This window comes from Amblyomma mixtum, chromosome 3, assembly GCF_055824585.1.
Source record: "Amblyomma mixtum isolate Tamu chromosome 3, ASM5582458v1, whole genome shotgun sequence".
In the NCBI taxonomy this organism is placed as follows: Eukaryota; Metazoa; Arthropoda; class Arachnida; order Ixodida; family Ixodidae; genus Amblyomma; species Amblyomma mixtum.
The window spans coordinates 97,958,826-97,980,884 of NC_143014.1; the positions used below are offsets into that span (position 1 = coordinate 97,958,826).

At 44.5% G+C, this 22,059-nt stretch overlaps 1 protein-coding gene across 7 annotated transcripts in view; it reads right to left on the reverse strand.

Moving 5' to 3' along the window:
* Positions 1–17,340, reverse strand: part of CkIIalpha (casein kinase II subunit alpha) — a 50,069-nt gene extending 32,729 nt beyond the window's left edge. The window contains exons 1-10 of one of the 7 annotated variants that reach the window (XM_089580319.1): positions 17,172–17,339; positions 16,041–16,087; positions 11,819–11,907; positions 11,389–11,561; positions 7,331–7,442; positions 4,844–4,945; positions 3,660–3,710; positions 2,378–2,605; positions 390–619; positions 159–307 (exon numbers count right to left, since the gene is read on the reverse strand). In XM_089580319.1, coding sequence (XP_089436445.1) covers positions 159–307; positions 390–619; positions 2,378–2,605; positions 3,660–3,710; positions 4,844–4,945; positions 7,331–7,442; positions 11,389–11,483 — 967 coding nt within the window. In that variant the 5' untranslated portion in view covers positions 11,484–11,561; positions 11,819–11,907; positions 16,041–16,087; positions 17,172–17,339. Of the gene's footprint in view, positions 1–158; positions 308–389; positions 620–2,377; positions 2,606–3,659; positions 3,711–4,843; positions 4,946–7,330; positions 7,443–11,388; positions 11,562–11,818; positions 11,908–16,040; positions 16,088–16,847 lie in introns of all 7 variants that reach the window. The other 6 variants (XM_089580318.1, XM_089580322.1, XM_089580320.1 and 3 more) reach the window with 6 other exon arrangements.
* Positions 17,341–22,059: the final 4,719 nt, after the last annotated feature.

A 22,059-nucleotide genomic window follows, 5' to 3' on the forward strand; every position in this document is an offset into this window, starting at 1 on the left:
TGCACTATCCATGCTCATTACATCGAGCTTCGACTGTGGTTAAGACATATATTTAGCCATAATTGAAAAAGCAAGAAAATGTGCTTAACTTCCCAGCAAGCACGCACGTTATGAAATAAATCTTCCAGAATAAGAAAAAAAAAAGGAATGTCCATTACAGAAGTAAGGGTGCTCCATGGCTTCTCTGGCTGTTAGACGCTCTTGGTGGTCATAGCGGAGAAGCTTGTCAAGGAAGTCAAGGGCCTCTGGAGTCACTAAATGCTGGTTTTCACTATGCACAAAGCGCTCCCACCGCTTGCGAGAATGCCTGCAAAGCCAGACAGAGAAGCCAGCACGGGTATTAAGTCTCAGCCATCAACCGGCCCACAAGAGGACATTAACAGACCAACCTTCCAAGAATGTCATTGAAACGAGGATCGAGCTCTGCTTGGTATTTCTCAAGGTACTCAAAGAGCTCTTCTGTGCCCAGTACTTTGGCAATGCGCACCAACTGGTCATAGTTGTCATGGCCATGAAAGAAGGGCTCTCTGCGGAAGATCATTGAAGCCAGCATGCAACCAAGGCTCCACATGTCCAGAGAGTAGTCGTACATCTGGTAGTCCACCAGCAACTCCGGACCCTGAAAGGTTGTACCGTGCATTACACAAACAGAAACACCTGCCTTGTCCATTTTGCACCTGCAACAAAGGAATAAACTTTCTTTCCAGTTTCTGAAGTGTCAACTTCAAAACTAACACAAGTTCTACAATAGGTAGGATTATACTGTCACTACTCGTGTAAGGACCGCACTTTTTTTTTTCACAATTTTGACCATGTGCGGCCTTTACACGAGGCCATCATAAAATTTCTGAATACAGTGGAGCCTTAATTACGTGTCCCTCTTTTATGCTGCAGCACGCATTTTTATAACAAATTAGTGCAGCCTTCAAATACATGATGCAATGAAAGAACAGATAATAGATGCGTGCCCGACAACCGGCACAATTAACTGCTCACAGTAGAACAAGTGGCAAGATCAGTTTACTAGCAAACATCATGTGATTCTGAATTTATATGACCTTCAAAGATGCAGTGCTTGACAAATGGCAACGATGCCTTGGCCAATGGTTCGGAACAGCATTCCATGCGTAAGGCCCACAGCAGTCAGTGTGAGGTGGCCTTCACCTGGCATGCTTTTCCATTCACTTCACTGCCAAAGGCCTTTCGGAAATCAATTATACATTCAATTTAATGTGCAGTTATTGTGTGATCGTAAACTGGTCTTAGGTTTGCTTTATGAGGGTCTGCTGAGGCCGAGATCATGCCCGCATCTTTCGGGTCAGCAGCCAAGCACCATAACCCCTCAGCCACTGACCACTGATGCGAACTGCGACGAGGACTTGGGGGAACCTGTGCCCACGTGCTTTGACATGCTCCGTGCGCTCAGCATGGTTCCTCGCTATTGAGCAATGATAGAACACTGTGGTCTCAGCTGTACAGAGTCCATCGATAACACAGAAAAATGTGTTCTCTCCGAGACAACGAAGATGAGGAAAGAAAAAAATTCACGACTATTTCACTCAATAATCAGCGCCGCGCTGTAAGTGGCTATCGTAGAAATAATTTTTTCCCACCTCAATGTGTTATATGTTGTTAAATTTACTGCTACTGTTATATCGAATTATAAGTCATATCGAACTCATAGGCGTTGTTTTAGAGTTCAATATGTGCGGGTTCGACTGTATACGAAATTAAATTATATATTTAGAAACAGCACACAAAGTACGTTTCCTGAAGATTGCACAATTGTGACTCCTTTAATACAAATATTCTTCAAAGACCAGTGTCCCCCCTTAAGTACGCCATCTTGCAAAGCCTGCTCTAGTAGAGCTCTGCTTGACATGTTGATCTTGCTCCTATTTCACTGTATGAATTTCACCTGACATAAATGCCATTTCTACAGGCCAAGAGACTTATCTACTGTAACAATGCCTACAATCACATGACCTATAAATCCAATAACTTACAATTGCAAGTCTAATACACAAGTCCTATAACGTGCTGAGAAATCACAAAAAATAAGTCATCAGGGTCAGTTCAGTATTGGGAAGCACAAACTCCACAGAAGCTACGCTGAAGAAGGATGGCTAGCTGGGCGAGCTGGTAAAAGTTCACTGTGGGTGGTACAGTGCGAAACAGGCACCACAGACTAGCGCTGACACCATGCCACAGCGCTCGTCTGTGGTGCCTGTATTTTTTGTGCTGTCGTCTGTTTCGCACCCACAAGAAGCTACACATTTCTGTGTTCTAAACTAAAAAATGAGAGTGAAAATGACCCAAGGTAAAATTCATTCAGACACAATAATCAATCTTTTTAGAGGCACAGAAATGGCCATACCTTGAAGTACCGGGATGCTACACGAACATTGTACTCTTGGCCAGGATGATAGAACTCTGCAAGACCCCAGTCTATCAAGCGTAGACGCCGGCATTCGTGGTCAATCATTACATTGTGCGGCTTCACATCACGATGCATGATGCCCATAGAATGAGAGTAGTCCAATGCCTTGAGCAGCTCATACAAGTAGTAGCGAATGTCGTAGTCTGTCAGCGTCTGGTACAGCTGCTGCAGGGCCAAAGAAGGGCGAGAGAATAATATTAGTCTCAGAAAACTAAAACGAAATTAACTCAATAAACATCTCCATGCTGAGTGCTTGGTAGTACAAATCAGGATGTTAAGCACTACTCAACCACAGAATATTTTGGGTGATGCAACACTAACCAATTTTACCTCAAGGGCATATGAAGCATTGTCACTTTGCAAACAACTGTGACACCTTACGTCCACTGCATTTTGCCGCTGCGGTTGTAGACATTCCCGTCATGGCAGACCGAGTTTTATCGCCACGAAACTTTCACAAGTGCAGCTTATTTTCAGTTAACGTAGCACTAGCCAAAGTTGGCGTGGCGAGTTCATTATAGTATCAAGATCAACCACCGCAACACCTTTGTTACACATATTTAACAAATACCCAAGCTTTAATGGAGCAGCGCTGCAGAATTGAGGAACTTCCTAATACCAAGGAATTCGCTACATGGAGGTTCGTTATATCCAGGCTTAACAGTTTACTGCTGCTGTGATATATTATGCTGCAGGAAACAATAATAGAATAGTACGAAGCATAAATGCAGCCCAGCCTGCTTATATAGTGCCAGGCCACAAGTTACTCAATATAAATCAAGTGGAAATATCCACTTAGCACAACAGAAAGTACAGGAGCATTGCAATCACATACATGATGCTTCACTGGACACTGTTAGCTATATTTAAAAATATGTTCTGAGTTGCAGTCAAACCCCGCTACAGCGGAATTTCCACCACAACAAAGTATTTCTGATCCCCCATCAGCAAACCATACAAGGCAATGTAATTATTCCCCTACAACGAACAATTTTCAGAGAGAGTTCCACTCAACACTTTCTCAGTAGCAACTGAGTTTTTTTTTTGTTTTTTTTTTTTGCATCCACATATGGCTGTGTATCACTAGGTTTTGCCAAAAACAGCGATGCCTAGTACCGCAAAGGCAGCGGCATGCTACCAGTCCGCCACCACCCAAGCAGAGCCAAGCAGCACGCCGACTGTCCATTTCAAAGCCATCAAATAGTGATTATAAGCTCACCTTGAAATCTGTGTTGTTGACATGTTCAAAAATCAGAGCAGGTGTCCTTGACTGAAGCAAGAAAAAAACAGATGGAGCAGAAAATGTTAAACCAGGTAAACAGTAAGGCCTCCAAATGTTTTTAAGCTTTTTAACTATGCAAACTAAACATTTTCCAAGAAACAAACAAAATCTAATAAACCCAATGTACGGCTGGCTTCGCCAGAAAATTTAAGTTTTTATTTTCCTTGTGAGGCATAAAGCCTAAAGCAAAACTTTGGACTAAACCTCAGTTAACGTATTTGTTCAAAATATAGAAGGACAGACTCAGTTTCGGCGATGTTAAAAGTCTTGCGGTCTTGAATTATTGCAAGATCGGTGCAAGAAGCAGAGAGTAAAAACATTATTTCAAATAATTCACAGCGAACTAAAAATTAATAAAGATTTGTATTTAAAACCTCCAGGCAGACTGAGCTCCCGCTTAAATCATAGTGAAGCTATTCAACCGTACTTTTCCCGAACCAATGCCTTTCGTTGTTCGTTCTTCCCAGAGTCAATAGAGCTGTGGAATAAGCTGCCTGCAGAAATTGTTTGCAGTTCTGATACTGCATTATTTACAAATGCAATCAAGGTTCTTTACTAAAACTGTGCCATGTGGATATTGTAAAGTGTTTTTCTTCTCTCTTTTTTCTCCTTTTCCTTTTTTCTGTTTGTGTGCGTGCGGCAGCTTGTTGAACATTTGAATACATGTCTTACAGTCTGTATATCGTATCGTGTGTTGTATCCGTAGGACACTGTAGTGCATGTGCATATTTCTTTTTGTATCTGGCTGTATCTTGTATGAACGTATATGTAACATCCCTCCCTGTTATGACCCTCAACTGAGGGTTGATAGTATTTCTAAATAAATAAAATAAATAAATAAATAAAACTGCTATCTACAAATACAATTTCAAATAGCAGCAGCCTTGACTGCTGGAAGAAACAGTGCAGGGTCAACAAAGAGCAAAAACAAATGAGGCCATGCGTTTGTCCTTAATATTTATCCTCTGCACTGTGTTATCCCTCAGCTTTTGCTTCCCACGACCAGGCCACATACCAACCAGCCTACATCACAACTCTTCTTCAGTGCACTAGCCAAGCATTTTAGTTTGGCAGCACACTGTTGCATATTCAAAGCAATGCAAGTCAAAAAGCAAACTCACAACAAGGTCTTTGACGACAGCTTGCAATGTGACAATGTTTGGCCCCCCACGAAGGTTTTCCAAAATCTTGATTTCTCTCTTTATCTTTTTCTTCTTCACAGGCTGCAGTTTAAAGAAGCATTATAGGTAGAAAAAAAATTTTACCCTCGTTGCATTCCTCAAAGTCAAACCAATGGCATGCATTTTAGCAAGTTCTCAAAAGCTCATGACAAAAAATCTGCCTAACATATTACTTATGCGTACAAGGACTTGTTCTACAATAGAGTCTCGATCATACGAACTTCACAGTCTCACAAAAAATATTTGCATAATCCGAAATACGTATCAAAAACAAACAAAATTCGTATGCAGAATTTAGGCAAATCTGTTTTCGAATAAAAGGGCTTGCTTACGGCCGCGCGTCACCACTGACTCCCAACATCTGCACTCTGCTGATTGCATGCTGCTGCTCACTGCTCGCGATACGTACTGCGTGGCTGGCGATTGCGGCGTTGGTGACGTATAGGTCTTGCGGCATGCCGGGTAGAGAAACTTATTTTTTCTTGGCTGCTCACCATCTAATAAATGCTTGCAGTGCACACCAAGCGACTGGTAATCCCGCCGACAACGATGTACAGGCAGCAAATACTTGGTGTTCGAGGGTGCAGTCATGGCTCATGCATTCGTAACATACAAAGTTGGCCAGGTGGTACGTATGATCCAAATTTCCGCCCACTGCACACAACGCACTATGGCCAGAGTATTTTACGAATTTGTATCATCCCGAAATTCGTATCAACTAGGATCCTATCATCGAGACTCTATTGTAGATAAAATTAAATGACAGAGTAGCTGACCGATTTTTCGGACTTCACTGAGAAACCGGCAGGTCACCTCACAGCAACATGCACATATTCACGACCGATATTTTGGACCCTGTGGAGTCCAAAAGTTTGATTTTTTTGGACTAAAATAGACGCCAGCAATGCTGTGGAGATCTTTTTTTTTTTTCGACCGACAGACTACAGCAACAGACAAGAGTGGGCATCACCATCACAAAACAACCAACCCTTCGCTGCTGTGAAAGACGCCATCTTGGATTTTGAACAGAGGCAATCGGATGGACTGGCTTGGATAGGCTTAGCTATCTGTTCTGCACCGCAGCTGCTCGAGTTGAAGGTAAGCACGCTCTTTGTTAGCATTGAGGTGGCATACAAAGAGGAGCGCGAGATCACATTGAAAATGGGACAGCGGCAGCATCCTCCTTGACGTACAATGAGGCACTTGCTTCATCTCACTTCTTCCTGTGGTTCCCTTTCAGTCTTCACAGCAATCACTGCCCCGGGAAATGCACTGCTCTAGCTTCACATGGGGTGGGGCGTGCAATACTGCGCGTTCACAGCATGACCCGCAGCTGCGTCACGCAGGCTGGTACTGGTGATACGAGCTGGTGCAAACATGACGAAAATTGACTCTGGTTTGAATACAACCTAATATGATCGTTTGCCAACGGAAAGTGAAAGAAGGTGAAGTTCATGATATCTGAAGCCGGTTTTTCACGGCAAAGTGATTTTTTTTTTTTAAGTTCATGACTTTTCGGTCCCCCTACCAGGTCCCCCTACCAGGAGTCCGAAAAATCGGTCAGTGACTCCATTTAGAGAGAGCACACAAAAACCATGTTCCACAAAGATTTCAGAATTGCAACGACCAGCTTCCCCCTTAAAATTTCAACCACATTTGGTGAAGCATGCCCCAATAATTACTCTCTCGGAGCCAACATAATGCAGCTAAAAAAACTTGTAAGCCCACATCACCATATCTACACTACATGGCTTTTGGCATTAAGTGACAGCACCACACAGCAACAATTGCATGTTCTCTTGCGCTGCACCTGTGCAAAACTCAATGTCCTTGCCTTCTACCGGGACCAAAATTTTGTCTATGGTAGTTCAGGATAAAATAGAAGAGGCATGGAATGTTTTTTGTGAGCTACAGCTGACCGCGACGCCCGCATGTACAGTCAACATACTCTTAATTACATGAAGCTAAGGCTGGTCACCCCTCCCAGCAAAGCCCGCATCCTGACAATAAAAATCACCTTTGACTGTCAAACACCTGAACAGCCCGGCAGCAAAGCATATCCCAAAGCCAAATTTGAAAGACGCACGCCTGATGATGTACATCGGCCTATTGGTTTCGATGTGCAAGCTTTCTAGCCGCAGCACAAATAGGCAGCACGGCGAACAAGCATGCACCGAGCACCAAAACTTGACACTGGTGATCCGTGCAAGTGACATAAAGAACACACCACGAAACTTTGCCTCATACAAGACCAATATCTCATACTTAGTATAATAGACAAATCCCACATGATTTTGGTAATGTTGGTTTGGCGACCCCAACTGTAAACATCAACTTACACACGAAACAATTTTTCAGCAAAGCTACTAGCCACACACTATAACATCACTAAGAAGCAACATGTTACATAAAACAAACATAGCTTACCTTTAATATTTTAACTACACACTTCTCGTTGTTAGTGATGTTAATGGCCTCAAACACCTCACTATACTTCCCACGCCCAAGCTTGCGGACAAGCTGGTAGTCATCTTGAACTCTGAAAGGAAAACAAGTTCTATGAGAACATGAACAAAAGCAAACCTCCAGGTATTCCCAAGTGAGAGAGAGTAGAATAGGGTGATATTATTCAGTACAGTCATGCATCGTTAATATGGACAAGCGCAAGTCCGTAATAATGAACTGTGAAGAAAAATGAAAAAAAAAAAAGTTTATTCACACAAAAAGAAGAATGTGATTAAGGTATGCTACTCCACACAGTGCTGTGTCAAATGGAAATAAAACAAAATGTTGGCAGCTTGGAAAGCATTATATTATCCTGGTCTCGATTCTCAAGATAAAAAGCACTGCTGCAGGCTGTAAGACACGGCATCTCATGGCACAATGGCACCATTCCTACTCCAGCTTTTACAATCTCACGAACTGCCAGTACGAAAGCAGCCAGACAGCTGACAACAGATGAACGTATTTGTTGAAGTGCCAGAAGCTGCTGAGAGAGCTTCCTTTATCGGCATTCACAGAATGCAGGAAATGAAAAGGTACCTTGACCTGATACCACGGCAGTTACAAGTACAGTAGAATCTCAATGATTCGAACACAGTTTGTACAAATTTGTAAAATTCCCCGGCTGGAGTGCAGTGTGCACAATGTGCAGAATTTCAGATGTCCTAAACACCCTCCCACACTGCTACGTATGATATGACAGCACGAGTCGCAACCACATCCTCCAGCACTAAGCGCTGCTTGAACATTGCAGTAAAACGAACAGCTGAGCTAGTTGGTACATCACCGAAGGTGGTACAGCACAATAAGGACGAAAGACGAAGAGAAGACCACACAAACGAGCATTTCACATGGACGACCGCACATACAATTTGTACAGTCTCATACAACTCAAGAATGAAGTGGCTCCCTAGCCAATGGTGTTGGCCGATTCTCATGAACCTGCTAGCATGACAATGCAAGGAGTGGCATGACAATACAGGGAGGGGACTATCCCTGACCATGGAAGGAGGGGAGCACAGTAAAACCTCGTTAATTTGGACTTCAAGAGTGTGGAAAAAACGTCCGAATTATCCAAATAGCGAATTATCGAATGGCCCGCACAGAGAGCAGTAACAGGCGCACGGCGATGTGCAGGTAACGCATGCCGCAATGTGCGTCCTCAGTCATGCTGTACACACAGAGAGCAGTAAGCGCTGCTGTACGGCCGTATTAACCCTGTCAGCCGTAAAAACAGATCACCATAAATACATTTCCCATGCTTCTGCATATGAATTTTGGATGATACAAAATTTCAGATACAAATTTTTTCACGACCAAACAAGATTCTGCTGTAAACCATAATACCACACAAAAGAGAAGACCATCACTGAAATAAGCACTGCCTATCGCTGCCACTAGGTACTCAAAATGCAAAAGAGTAAATGTCTGATTCGGGCAGTCAAGGTTTTGTTTCCATCACTGTCTGTATTATGGCGATAAAAATAGGCCGTACTGACCTCTCTGCATTGCGGTGCACAGGAACACACACTGGGGATTCCATTTCCCATTCATTCTTTCACTAAACCAATGAGCAAAACAAGGCTAGTGTGCACAAAATTTCAAGACGAAAAGCCACTCTTTCGAATGAGACAAAGATCACCATGATCTAGGCATTTTTGAAAATGCACCATTTTAGCATGAACACTGGCTCAAAATGAGCTAACCAACACGTTACAAATTTATATTGCACCTGAAATGTTGACATAAGAGATGAGAAATTTGTCAGATGAAAAGATACCGTATTTACTCACATAACAGGCGCACCCCGAACTTGGCACTGTGATCAATACCGTACTAACACGATTGCAAGCAGATGTCCTCCCCCTCCCCAATCTCACGTTAAAAAAAAAAATGCACGCACATTCCACAACGCAAGCTTATTTCAATAAAGATTTTGCTAACTACTAGTCCTCACTAGTGTTGCTGCGGACCCACAGCACGTACAATGACATCGTGTGGAACAGCCGCACATGCCGAATTCCTCACACAGTTTTGAGGGATGCTCACTTTACACATATATTTGGAAAGCTTTGTCTCCAGCCGGAAACCTTCCAGACTTCAGCCCACGAAAACCTCGGCGCTTGGAGTCACATACGAAAAGTTAGGTACGCCGCAGTCGCAACTGCCGCATGCTTACTGCAACGCTCAGCAGCAGCTCACGAAAGCCACAACTACGGTGATCGAGCATGCAAACACAACTCCCGTTCCTTTGACAGCCACGAAAAGCTGGAGCTGGTGATACTGATGCCGATATGAATAGCGAGACCTCGCGGCAGAAGAAAAAGTTGACAATGATGACTCGTGGCCTCTGGCACCATCCGTGGGCAACACCTGGAAGCTCCTGTGCGCGTGCGTGGCCTTCATGATCAAGCACACCATTGCTCGCAGCCGGAGCTAATCGCGGAGGCCACGGCACGTGCATTTCGAAGGCTATTCCCGCATGGGCCATGGAAAGTTTGGGAGCGGCCATTACACGGATTTTTAAAAAATATTTCCTTTGGGAAAACGGGGTGCAGCCCTTACACGCGTTTATACAGTATGTTCAATTTTTGAAGTGCGAGAACGAGAGTTGAAAAAGTTTCTGAAATTTTACCCCACGTAATAGGTGCACCCCTAACTTTGAGCCAGATTTTCTGAAAAAAAAGTGTGCCTATTATGCGAGTAAATAAGGTAGTTGTAGTTTTTAAAATAAGATTTTCTAGCCACTTTTCCACCTTTGAGACCAACGTCTCCCCTTAATGGGGTGTGACTGCAATAAAAAATACAAGAGAAAAGAGCAGCAAAGGATAAATCCTAGGAAAAGTGAGCAATATATTCTATAAGACACTTACACTATGTGTTGCTTTAGTTATGCCTGAAGTAAAAAAAACCCTCAAACTATCTGCACAAAGGTGGCAGTTCTGAACGCCCTTAAGCAGGAAATACAAACTGCAAAAGGCAAACACTAATACATCCACAAGTAAACTGGACCTAGTGTGCAATAGCAAATACAGGACTTCTGGAAGCATGCTTCTGGTACGTTTAGTGAGGACTGTATAGCTTCGCTGCATTGACTGGAAAATGCATGCATGATAAGGCTGTCACCAGCTCTTAGCCAAGTGTCTTGTATTACATGCAATGTAGCTGCACAAACACTGCATTAACGGATGTGGCAAATCAGGAAGAATTTGCTCCAATTTTAGAATTTATGTAACGGTGGTTTTTCTTGATTTGTGGCAGTCAACCTGGATAAATGAGAGTATGCACAAGGTCTAAAAATTCATTGGTACAAGAATCATAGCAACACACAGTGGTATCACTGTTCTGGGGCTGCATGCTTTGAGTAACCAGTGTCACTCGTCCCTCCGTTATCCTAGAATGGGCAGTAATAAAATGCACGCATTCTTACTGTCCAGATGCAAAGTGATCTTTTCTAAATAACTGTTGAAGGCAAGAGGGTGACCTAGGTAATCCAACAGTTTTAATGTGCACAATAGAACTTTCTGAATGCACCGACATAAAAATTCTCTAAAAATTCCGCTTACTTGATTAATTAAAGTAGGAATGACTTTGTGAAGGCATTAATCTTTATATAAGTAAAGTACCCAAATATTTACTTTTATGCTGATATCAACACCAAATTTAATAAAATTTTATGCAACGACGGCCAAACTAGTTTTGTCACATCCCACTTAACGTGCCTTTGTGCAGGATAGCACACGAAGTGCTCACATAGGGGTACATAGAAACATAATCTTTGCTGCTCTTCTTAGCTGCTAATTCACCAAGCATTTGCTAAAATTTGGACTGGTTCAGCCAGTGCAGGCATATCAGAAACCTGGCACTTTCTTTCAAAACATTACAAATGGTGAGGACGATCACTACATTCAATTCCCTTAAACTGCACTATTAGATGGAACCAGGCAAATATTAGCAATAAATTTAATGATGAGTTTCAGTACCCCCATTCGACGACATGTGACTCATAGTCCCAGTAATCCCTGGGTCTGTGGGAGTTGACATCTGGATACACGCGTGACCTGCTGGGCAAAGGCATCTGTCGGCCCCTGCTGCTTCCAAACTTCTTCCCTCGTGGCCCTGACCTGTCGCACAAGCCGCCTTTGCTTCCCCAAACCTGCAACAGAAAAAAGTGCCACCCAAACACTCATGTTCTGCATCTCAAGTGCACACTGCTGTGGCTCCAATTAAATGATAACAGGTGCTAACACACTCACAGTGCCACACTTGTAGAGCCCCCCTTCAGCCACCACCGCAAAAAAAAAGCGAGGCCACAGGTGGCTCCAGAGGCAAAATCAAACCTTGGAAAGCTCAGTCATACAAGGAGAGTGACAAAAACAAACAACAAAAGAAAGAAGAACCTCAAGTATTCACATGAGATGCTGCTCTTCAAAGCCAATCTTGAAGCTCAATGGACCAGTTTCATAATTGTTAACCCAGCTTCACCTCAAGGTTGCAAAGTTCTGAAATGGAATATATAGCCGCAGTTTATATATGTGCCAACATGGTCCCCGTGACAATACCCAGTGCACCTGTCAAGCAGTAGCATTCATATTCAGCACTTTACCCTTGTCTTGCTAATGGCCAGTGATGCCACTATTAGGCTTAAGCGCAACATAAGAAAGCCAACCTAGATTATGAAAACGGTCCATTACTGTCACCCAAAAAAGTGAGGAGCAGTGGCTTCAGATGGAGAGGCTATCAAATTTAGCATGAGCAAGAGGAGGAACACAATGAAAGACCCACTAGAGCAGGCCAGTGGCCATGGTGTTACGCACGACTGCACGGTATGTGGGGTTTAGTCCCAAAGCTGCATATGGGGTATGAGAGATGACATAGAGGAGGGCTCCGATTAACTTGGACACCACACAGCACACGGATGTTTTTGCACTCCACTGAAATGCAGCCACCATGGCCATGATTCGACCTCGAGATCTTATCAGCAGCCGAACACCAAAGCCATCGTGCATTGGTTTCTGGCTACAGCAACTGCATTCTGGAGCAGAAAAATATAAGAACTCATACTATGACATCAGTGTGTGCTGAGGGACCCCATACAGGTGAAATTAATCCAGAGCCCCCCACTCAGTGCTCCACATAACACAGGTGCACACAAATTATTAAATTTTAATTAATGACACTTCATTTTCTCAAGGAGACACATTTATGTAATCCCTAGGAGGCAAAAAAGAAATTGTAGCCGGAAATTTATAAGGAGTGCTAATACTTAGTTTAAAGTTTAAATTCTTACTAAAGTGTAACAAAAGCAATAAGTCGAACACGAATAACGTTACTATTAATATCCTCTTATGGTGCATAAAAAGTGCACCAAAATAGATAAGCAGGAGACCTGCATCAATTAACAGGGAACAGCAAAAGAAGAGCACCTGCCAACTCTCAATGCAAGAATAGACAACTATGAAGACAAGGTCAGCAATGTACAAAAATAAGCATTTTAAATATTCTAAAGCCCTCTTCATAACCTAGGAGCTTGTACTATAACTAGATTTTTGAGCAACAAAACACTGTTCTCGAAGAACACTGACGTAAACACTTGTGACACCTGCTTGAGATTTCCTGTCAGGTAAACGGCACTGCTACAAGCACAAATGTAAGCAAAACGTTAGGTACATACTGTAGTGCTATGGTTTCGTCACGTGCATTGTGTTTATGCAACTCAAGTATAAAAGAAATGGAGCAGAGAAAATTATTGCAGCCATGCACAGAAAGTACACCCCCAAAATCTAAGTTACATACAACAGTGTCCAAACAAGCCTCTTCTCTTGGTCGCAACCTTAATGATCCAAATGCACAATGCTTGCAATCGCCCCCCCCCCCCCAAAAAAAAAAAAAAATTCAGTCAATTTGTATTTTCTATTCAACAAAGTAGAAAATATAAGACAAAGCCAGCCACATAGCAAAATCTGCCCCTTGAACTTCTTGCTTTTAATACACGTTATATAACATGACTATTGTCTTTTCTGTCGAGTAGTAGTAGTAGCATTAGTACTAGCACCAAGCAAGAACTTTTCATGATAATGAGGCACACAACAGCTTCCCAACAACACACCACAATTACATTACAATTACTCCTTGAACTAAGTACTCCTAAAGAAAGTCTGCATGCATGCAAGGTACTTAAAACGCCTCATGGCACAGCTAACGAAACATATCAGTCTTATGGCTAGGGGTTAAACTTCTCAGTCTTTATTTTTCGAAAATTCGGCACTTTTTTCGCTTCTTATTTGGAACCCGCGTTTTTTTCACCGAATATTATTTGCTATGAATGAATTACTGACTTTATTCGGTGATTTAATACGGCAATATCAATGGAGGCGAAATTCTAGAAGCCCATGTAGTGTAAGATGTCAGTGCACGTTGTCGAAACCCCAGGTTGTCGAAATTTCCGAAGCCCTTCACTTCGGCGTCTCATAGCCTGAGTCACTTTGGGATGTTAAACCCCATAAACCAAACCAAACCAAACTTTTTATTTCACGATGGTATTTCAGAAAGAAACTATTACTCTAAACATGCCATTTATGCATTAAATACTTGTACATGAACTACTCTAGTTAACAAACAAGCCAAGATAAAGAAGGTTGGCACATGTATTGCAGAAAAAAAAAATTTCTATGGAAAATAATATTTGACGACAAAAAAAAAATTGCATTTTCATCTGCCGAATGTTAAAAAATAAAGTACAGTCCCTACTTATACCACATGAAAGCAAACGAATGTGGTCATGCATAAAGTCTAGAGAAAGGTAATAAATACCTAAATAGTCATAAGTAATGGATTTAATGGACTTGCACACGGCAAAGCTAACAGAAAGGCTATGAGGCCTGTCAGTCATTTGCTCTGCATTCATTTCAATCACCCAGACTTCTCTGGGCACTAAACAAGCACCAAATCTCAATGCAGGTATTTTAGATTTCACCCCCATTGAAATTTTGCAACATCATGCTCAGTAGCAAGACGGCATAGGTACTAAGAACCTAGTGCAAAAGTTTAACATGCTAAGAGCAGTCTAGGCCAGTGCCAACAGTTGAAGCCACATCCCAATAAAGCGTCTAATAACACAAGGGAAATGCAAGCCTGATCAGAATACTTATTTGGAGAGAAAGATTACCTCTGCCAATTGCACAAGTAGCCAGCATAAACAATTCAGCGTTGTGTTCTTGAAACATCTTGATTACCTAATGTGCTCGTTTTTTTTTTTTTTTAAGGTTTCCCTTCTCGCAGCAAAATCATTCAAATCCAGTGTCTTGAATGTTTGTGCACTGTTTCCAACAGCAGTAGGGTCCACATGACGTAAATAAAGTTTTCTCTCTCTCTCTCCACATGACGTCACAATAATGTGTTACACTGGCTGAGCCATCGCAGCAGGCATTATTAGTTCAGGGGCTTTTCATACAAGGTTCTGCAGAAACCATGAATTCATTGGAGCACTTTTTGGGTTCCCTGAGCATCAAAGCACCGAAATACACACACGCCTCACCCCCCTACTCCTTTTGCCGCTTACGGCCGACTATTTTCGAACTGATCATAGTGTAACTGCTTATATGGATTATGCTTACCGTACAACCAGTCATTATTGATTGAATTTTGGCATTTCTGTGAGGCTGTGCATCTTCACACTTTTTTTTTTGCATGCATGTTAGGCAAAAAAGGAATAGCCAAGACACAGGGTTCTTCAGCAAGATCTGAAATCCACTAGGGTTCCCTGAAGCTATAGAGAGTGAGAACACCTGCACTAGCTGAGGGACCATGCCCACCCAAGGGGCAAAGTAATGATCTGCTAAAGGTAGGAAACAAAAGAAAACCTACCTCTTCCTGCATTTAGGTGCCACAGTAACAAACAGCATGCTAATAAAATTGCAAACAATTCTCAATGACAACATTATCCCGGCCCTGAAGAATGCAATCATGCCGATTCGTTCCTCCCAAGTTAACCAAATGATACTGTGTGGTATGTATTCTTGTGTTTGAGGCACCACCAAAAACACAACCACACAGCATGTAATCACGGAAGAACAGCATTAAAACTACCACACAGTGCCAAGTGATGGAAGTCACACTGCGGCTGGGCCAGAAAAAGGGGGAAGCACAAAAATCTATTGAACAAAGGTCCCGTGCTAACAGGGTTGGAGCAGACCAGGAATGCAGTCCCGTAACAGTGCACAGTACAACTGCAGCACCACTACACATGCACACACCACTCAGACTAGCCTGTGCACATGACCAAGGACACTGCACCCATACCATGCACAACAAGACCACATTCCTGGTCTGCTAAAACAGCCCATGTTTCAACAGGTGGCTTCGCCTTCATCATGGCAACAGCAGCCATCCTTCACCACTAACAATAAAACAAAATAACCTAACAAGACTTGGGTTTTCCAATATCTATTGTCACCAAGGCTTAGACTGAAGCCTAGCCTCAAGAGCTGTCAAACCCAAAGTGGAGACTATTGCCAGTAGGGATAAAGTTATCTGGGAGATGGCAGCAATAAGCGATGCTACCTTCTTCCATGTGCACTAAATAGGTGGCAAAATAGGTGCTGCAAAAGGAACACAAGTGAAAAAGAAAACATACCAATCTGGAGAAACAGCAGGTTAGTGGAGATCTTGAGGCAAGCGTTCCTGCAGGGTAGACAATCAGCAGGGTAAGCAAGGGTGTTGAGCAAGCATGTTTCATAATGGCGAATGGTTCAACAAAGCCAATCCTGCCAGTTAACAAACCGCATGCAACGTGCGTTGGGCACGTAAGAACAAAGGTAAAATAAAAACGGCGATGGGGCGGGGAGGGGTACACAGTTAAATTGCACACTGGATTACATTGAATGGGCACGCCGGTAAACGCTGCAACACATCGCACGAGGCGTTTTAGGCAACCACGGAGTACCACAGTTAGCAAAGCCACACAAAAATATCGAGACAGAAAATAGGGTTGTACAATCAGAGCTATATCAGAGCTGCGCTGGATCGGAAAGAAATCGGAAAACGTGACCGGCATGGCACGCGCCCAGTGACATTACGCCACAGCCCCACACGCACTCACACATACAATTCTAAGCACAATGAGGGGCACAAGATCCGCCCTGCGTTTCTTTAACACATAATGATCTTCACTAAGAGCAAAGTAAAGGCCAGGCTTCGGTCATTGAACAACAACTCGATTTACACTGAACATTTGCACACAAAGAAAACTGCACTACCCAATACTGACCTCTGCTATCTTTAACAAAATCTGTTCAGGTAAGCGCCACACCAAAACAGCACATCGCAAAAAACCGCAGCCAAAGCTGATGCACTTCAGCCCTGACTGTGAAGGTTAACAACGCTGAATGAATCGCCGCTTAGCGAGGCTTAGAAAACGACTAAAAAGCACATGTTAACTTACGGACGTTAGGGCTAGAAGGCTGGCTCTAGACAGCGTCCCTGGGCACCTCGACGACACTTGCGAAGCGTAAAACGCCAATTCAGCGCATAAATACACACTCAGCGACAAAGCCAGAACCGGAGCCACACGGACCATTCGCAGAATATTTCCGAATGTCTGTAAAAATGTCGCCCTTGCACTTTAAAGACGTCACACGGGACACCGGCTTTGGTGTGGCATCGGGCGCCGGACTACGAAATCCGGATTTATTCGATAATCTGCACAGAGGGCCGCGCTTCACAACAGTTGACTAGGCCACGTCGGAACATAAAACCTAAAACGTACCGGCTAGTGCGTGAACGGTTTCGCGTACGACGACATAACAGCGCACGGAGAAGCAGTACTTCTTTGGAAAATTGACTGTTCAAGACGATAGGAAGCCGCACAGCATTGCAATATGGCGGACAGCCCGCCGAGCTAGCCGAGCCGCCGAGATCAAATCGAGGCCAAAGAACACGAAACGCCCCGACGCGCCACCTATTCGCGGTGTGAACTCCCCATGCATATAACCATGACCGGCCTTTATTCCCACACCAGTTGCACATGATCTTTCTTAGATACATTAGTTTTATGAGAGCAAAAAGGATAATGGCCAGATGCAAATAACTATGAACTTGCAAGTGCTTCGACTTTCAACAGTAGTCAAGGCGTCAACAGACATCAGGGCGTTGACCGTGCGCGGCAAATACAAAATGACTGAGCCAACGTGACACTCAGGATTCTCCTGGGGCTAAAACACAAATCATCCCAGACCTTGTCACCTGGGAAGCGCTGATCCGAAGCCACGACCCGGATTAGCAGAGACTCATCATCCGTCAGGCGGAGACAGCTTACCACAAGACTCTCTCCGCGGTCTCCGGTGCTGAGAGCCGGCTGGGAGGTGCCCCCTCCTAATTGCTGCGCCCCGACCGTGAGGCCCCATGATGACGGAAATAAAGTTCATTCATTCACTCCTACTAAGCTTTTTTCCACCGTGTCCGCTACAGTCAACAACGAGCTAGCTTCGAACACTCCTCAACACCCCACAATCAACTAAATGGTTGTCGCGACGAATGTCCTCGTTCTTGCTTCTCCTTCCTCCGCTTACTTCGTACACGATTTCGGCCCCTTCTCTAACCATGAAAAGCTTCCTCCCTTCAGTGACGGCGACAAGAGGAGGCGATGGATGGCGGTAGCCACCCCAAAGGTTTGCCGGGCCACAGAAAAATCTGCCCAGCGCTTCGTTCAGATGCGGATGAGGAGTACGTTTCACATGATAGTACAGCCCTATAACTGGCCCTTTTATCCCTTTTATTGCTCTTCTCAGAAAAGGTTAAAAAATTAAAGAAAGAGAGAGGGTGCCCGGACCAGCAACCCTTTGCCAGGCTTAACGCCAATTCAAGATAAATGAAAAAGAGGTAATTGCTCCAACGAAAAAAAAAAAATGTAAAGGAAAAATCAGAGCAGTAAAAAATAAAACTCAAAAGAAGAGGAAACAAACGGCACATCACAGTCAAAGTCACAGCCACAGGCAGACAGACAAAGCACAGCGTGCAGACCGCGAAATAAATAAACAAAAAAGAGAAAACCAAAGTCACAGTATAGTTATAGTATCAGTAACAATCAAGACAAATCAGAGTGCCGGCCACAACGAAAACCAGGGAAGTTAAAACACAATCAAAACAAAACAAGACAAAACAAAAGTCACAACACAGTCAAAGGCGCAGTCACAGTCACGAAGTCAAAGCACAGTATGCAGGCCACTACTAAAGCGCCTGTGCTCAACAAAGGAGCACGGAGCTCTCCTCTGTGAAGAGCTTGAGAAGGAGAAATGAGGTGTACTGTACAGTCGCGGGTAAAAAAGATTGGCACACGTGACGGAACACCAGAGCGCAGGAATGACAATGCGTGGCGCTGCGGGTGGCGAAGAGGCTGATAACGAGAGTGCCGGGCCGTTCCCATTCTACAGTATTAGGGGGGTTCAGCGGACTGCCACGGGCAGCAAAATTACTGGCTAAAAGCAGCGCTATCAGCTATTGTTCCCGCGAGTTCCTTTTGCCAACCATCGCGGACATAAAAAAAACGGTAATAAAAAGAAGCCATCTTTGCTCATGATAACCGAGCCAAAATAAATGCCGCAAGCGCAGTCATGTAGGGTCGGCACTTCAACGCTCGGGCGGTGCACGCTTGATAAAGCTTACTTCCTGCCGTCCCCCCCTCTGCTGCAAACATGGAAATGGCCCGTTAGGCAGGTCTGCGTACCGCAGCGCCGCGTGGTGAGATATACGAATTGTGATCGCCAATGATCTGTGCTAATATTTTTCGCTCGCGACTGTACATGAGGGATAATGGAAGGGCACCTGAGCTTGCTAAAAGCATGTTTATATGGCTTACCAAAAAAAATTTACGCAGCTGTGGAGCAGATCTCCTTTAACTATCATGTGTGGTTCTAATGTTAGACAGATACTTTGCAAGAGCTTTATAATAAATTGAACGGTGGAAATTTCTCAGCTGAGGGTCTGAAATGCCTTGGAAACGGCAACGAAGAGCGCGCACACGGGACTTCTCCACCCTCGGGAAACTTTGGTTTTACGAAACGCAAGTTTTCCTTGTAAAATGCCATGAAGGTGGCGTTAAATTTAGCGAAGACATGATCAAGAGCACACGCCGAATGAAACTGATGATTGTAAGAAGATTTAACCAAGGCAGAGAAGTTAACTCGGAAATTAAACGACTGGAGTTGGCTCTGGTGAGCCGCTTGAACGGCGATGATGGTTGGGAAAGAAAGGAGTGTGTAATAAATCCGTGCTCGGAAAGTGATGAATCAGGAATGACTTCCAAAGAGTAGCCCTTTGCAAGTAAATTAGGAGAAGCGAAGCTGAGGTCAATCCAACTTGAAACGTACGCAGTTTCGGTTGGTAAAGATTATGGATTATTAAGAACAACCATGGTATTAGAGGCCTTAAGCTTCAACATGAGTTACGCTAGCGTCAGTGATATTGCCGCCTCATAAAATGTTCTTTGGCATTAAAATCACCGCAAATGATAATTTTGTCAGTGAGTGAAGTCAGTATACCAGTGGTAAACAAAGCCAGAGATGCCGCGATATCCGCACGAGGCGGTACATATACTACTATAAAAATAAATTGATCAGTCAATGTAGAACATAAGATAGAAACAACCTCAGGAGAAATAAAAATGGGAAATATATCAAAGGTAGGATTAGGTAGCAGTATCACACATCGAGGGTTTTTAGGAGAACAGATTTTGTGAAAAGTGGAGGAAATTCCTACAAATACATTATGGGTAGTAAAAAATTCAGGGGGCACTTTAACTGTGCGTAGAGGCGAAAGCGTTTTCCGCACCACTTTGCCTATGTGACACTGATGACGTCCCCATTGGATGACGTCACACATATTTGATGATGAAGTAATGACAAATTACTAATTAGTGGATAATTACTGATTAATGACTAAATACTAATTACCTGCTAATTAACGACGCTTAAGCTTCGCCTTTAGGAGTGGAACGCGACAGCGTGTTGTAGCGCTGCCAGGCAGTCCACGGAACGCCACCACCCGTTCGGCGCGATGCCTTGCCCTTTGAACGCAACGCTTTTTGAGGAAAGGAAATGGCGCAGTAATTCTCTGTCACCTTGGTCGACACCCGAACCGCACCGTACAGGAAGTTAGGAACGCCACCACCCATTCGGCGCGATGCCTTTCCCTTTGAACGCAAAGCTTTTTGAGGAAAGGAAATGGCGCAGTAATTCTCTGTCATCTCGGTGGACACCCGAACCGCACCGTACAGGAAGGGAGGAACGCCACCACCCGTTCGGCGCGATGCCTTGCCCTTTGAACGCAACGCTTTTTTGGGGAAGGAAATGGCGCAGTAATTCTCTGTCACCTCGGTGGACACCCGAACCACACCGTACAGGAAGGGAGGAAGTCGGAGTGAAAGAAGAAAGAGAAAGAGGGGCCGTAATGAAGAAACTGAAAATTGTATTTGAGGAAAGGAAATTAAGCAGTAACTGTCTCGTATATCTCGGTGGACACCCGTCAAAACGCGGACACATCTGCCGACACGGCTGCCGACACGGCTGCCGACACGGCTGCCGACACGGCTGCTAACGACAGTATGAGGCATTAACGGCTTTCACCTTAATATATGGATCGCCGACAGTGGTGATTGTGATGGTGTTGTCCTGAATATATTTAACCATCGGGTAAGTCGCACAAAGGGTGTGATCCAAACTGACTTGGAGAAAATTGATGTGGTCAGGTGGAGGACGCGGGGTTAATTGAGCGCTAAGGGCCATAATTACTGCGGGCACGGATCCTATCCGCGCGTTCACGCAAAAGTGAACAAGACACATGCCCCGCAGGATGACCGGACGAGCGACCGGCGGCAGCGCAAGGGGCGCACTTCCTTTTGGGATCTTGGATGGGGGTCGGGTAGGCCGCCAAGGCATGTGACCCGGCTCAGCAGATGCAACAAGCCTTCGAAGGATCGTTTTTCACCGTGCATGCCTTCAAAGCGTGGTTATATTGCGCAAGATAGGTGCAGAGCGGCACATGCAGGTCTTCGCGCACCTCGATCGAAGTTCACCCGAGGGTCACGCGAAGTGCCGCGCATAGACGGACAGAGGAAGGGGGGGTCCACCTCGAGGACGTGGACGAGCTTTCTGGATCGTTGGGGAAAAAAAAGAGCCTCACCTTGCAGGAGGATAGGTCCAGGTGGAGATTGGGGTTCCGGCGGTTAAGTGCCATGACTACGTCCTGCGGCCACACGTCGGGGTCGACCCCAGCTAGGTGGATGTGCGGATTCCTCTGCCGGGGGACACGGACATTGATCGAGGTTCTAGTGGCCTCGATATGGGTAATGGCGGCCATGAGGCGGTCCAGGTCCGCAGGGTCGCTGGAGGCAACCGTGAGGGCATGACGGGAAGGCCGAAGGGCAATAGCTCCGATGCCCTCGACCTCGGGATCGATGTTCGCCTTAATCAATGCCTGCACCCCGCGGACGACGTCCACCGAGCCCGGGACGGAAGTTAAGAACAGCTGATGCGGCAGTTGGTCCGGTCAGGAGCCCGAGCAGGAAGAGGCTCTGGCGGGCCAGGGGTAGCATCCGGGCTGTAATACCGGTATCCCTCTGTAGAACAGGAACCGGAGCACCACGCAGGGCGTCAACGAAA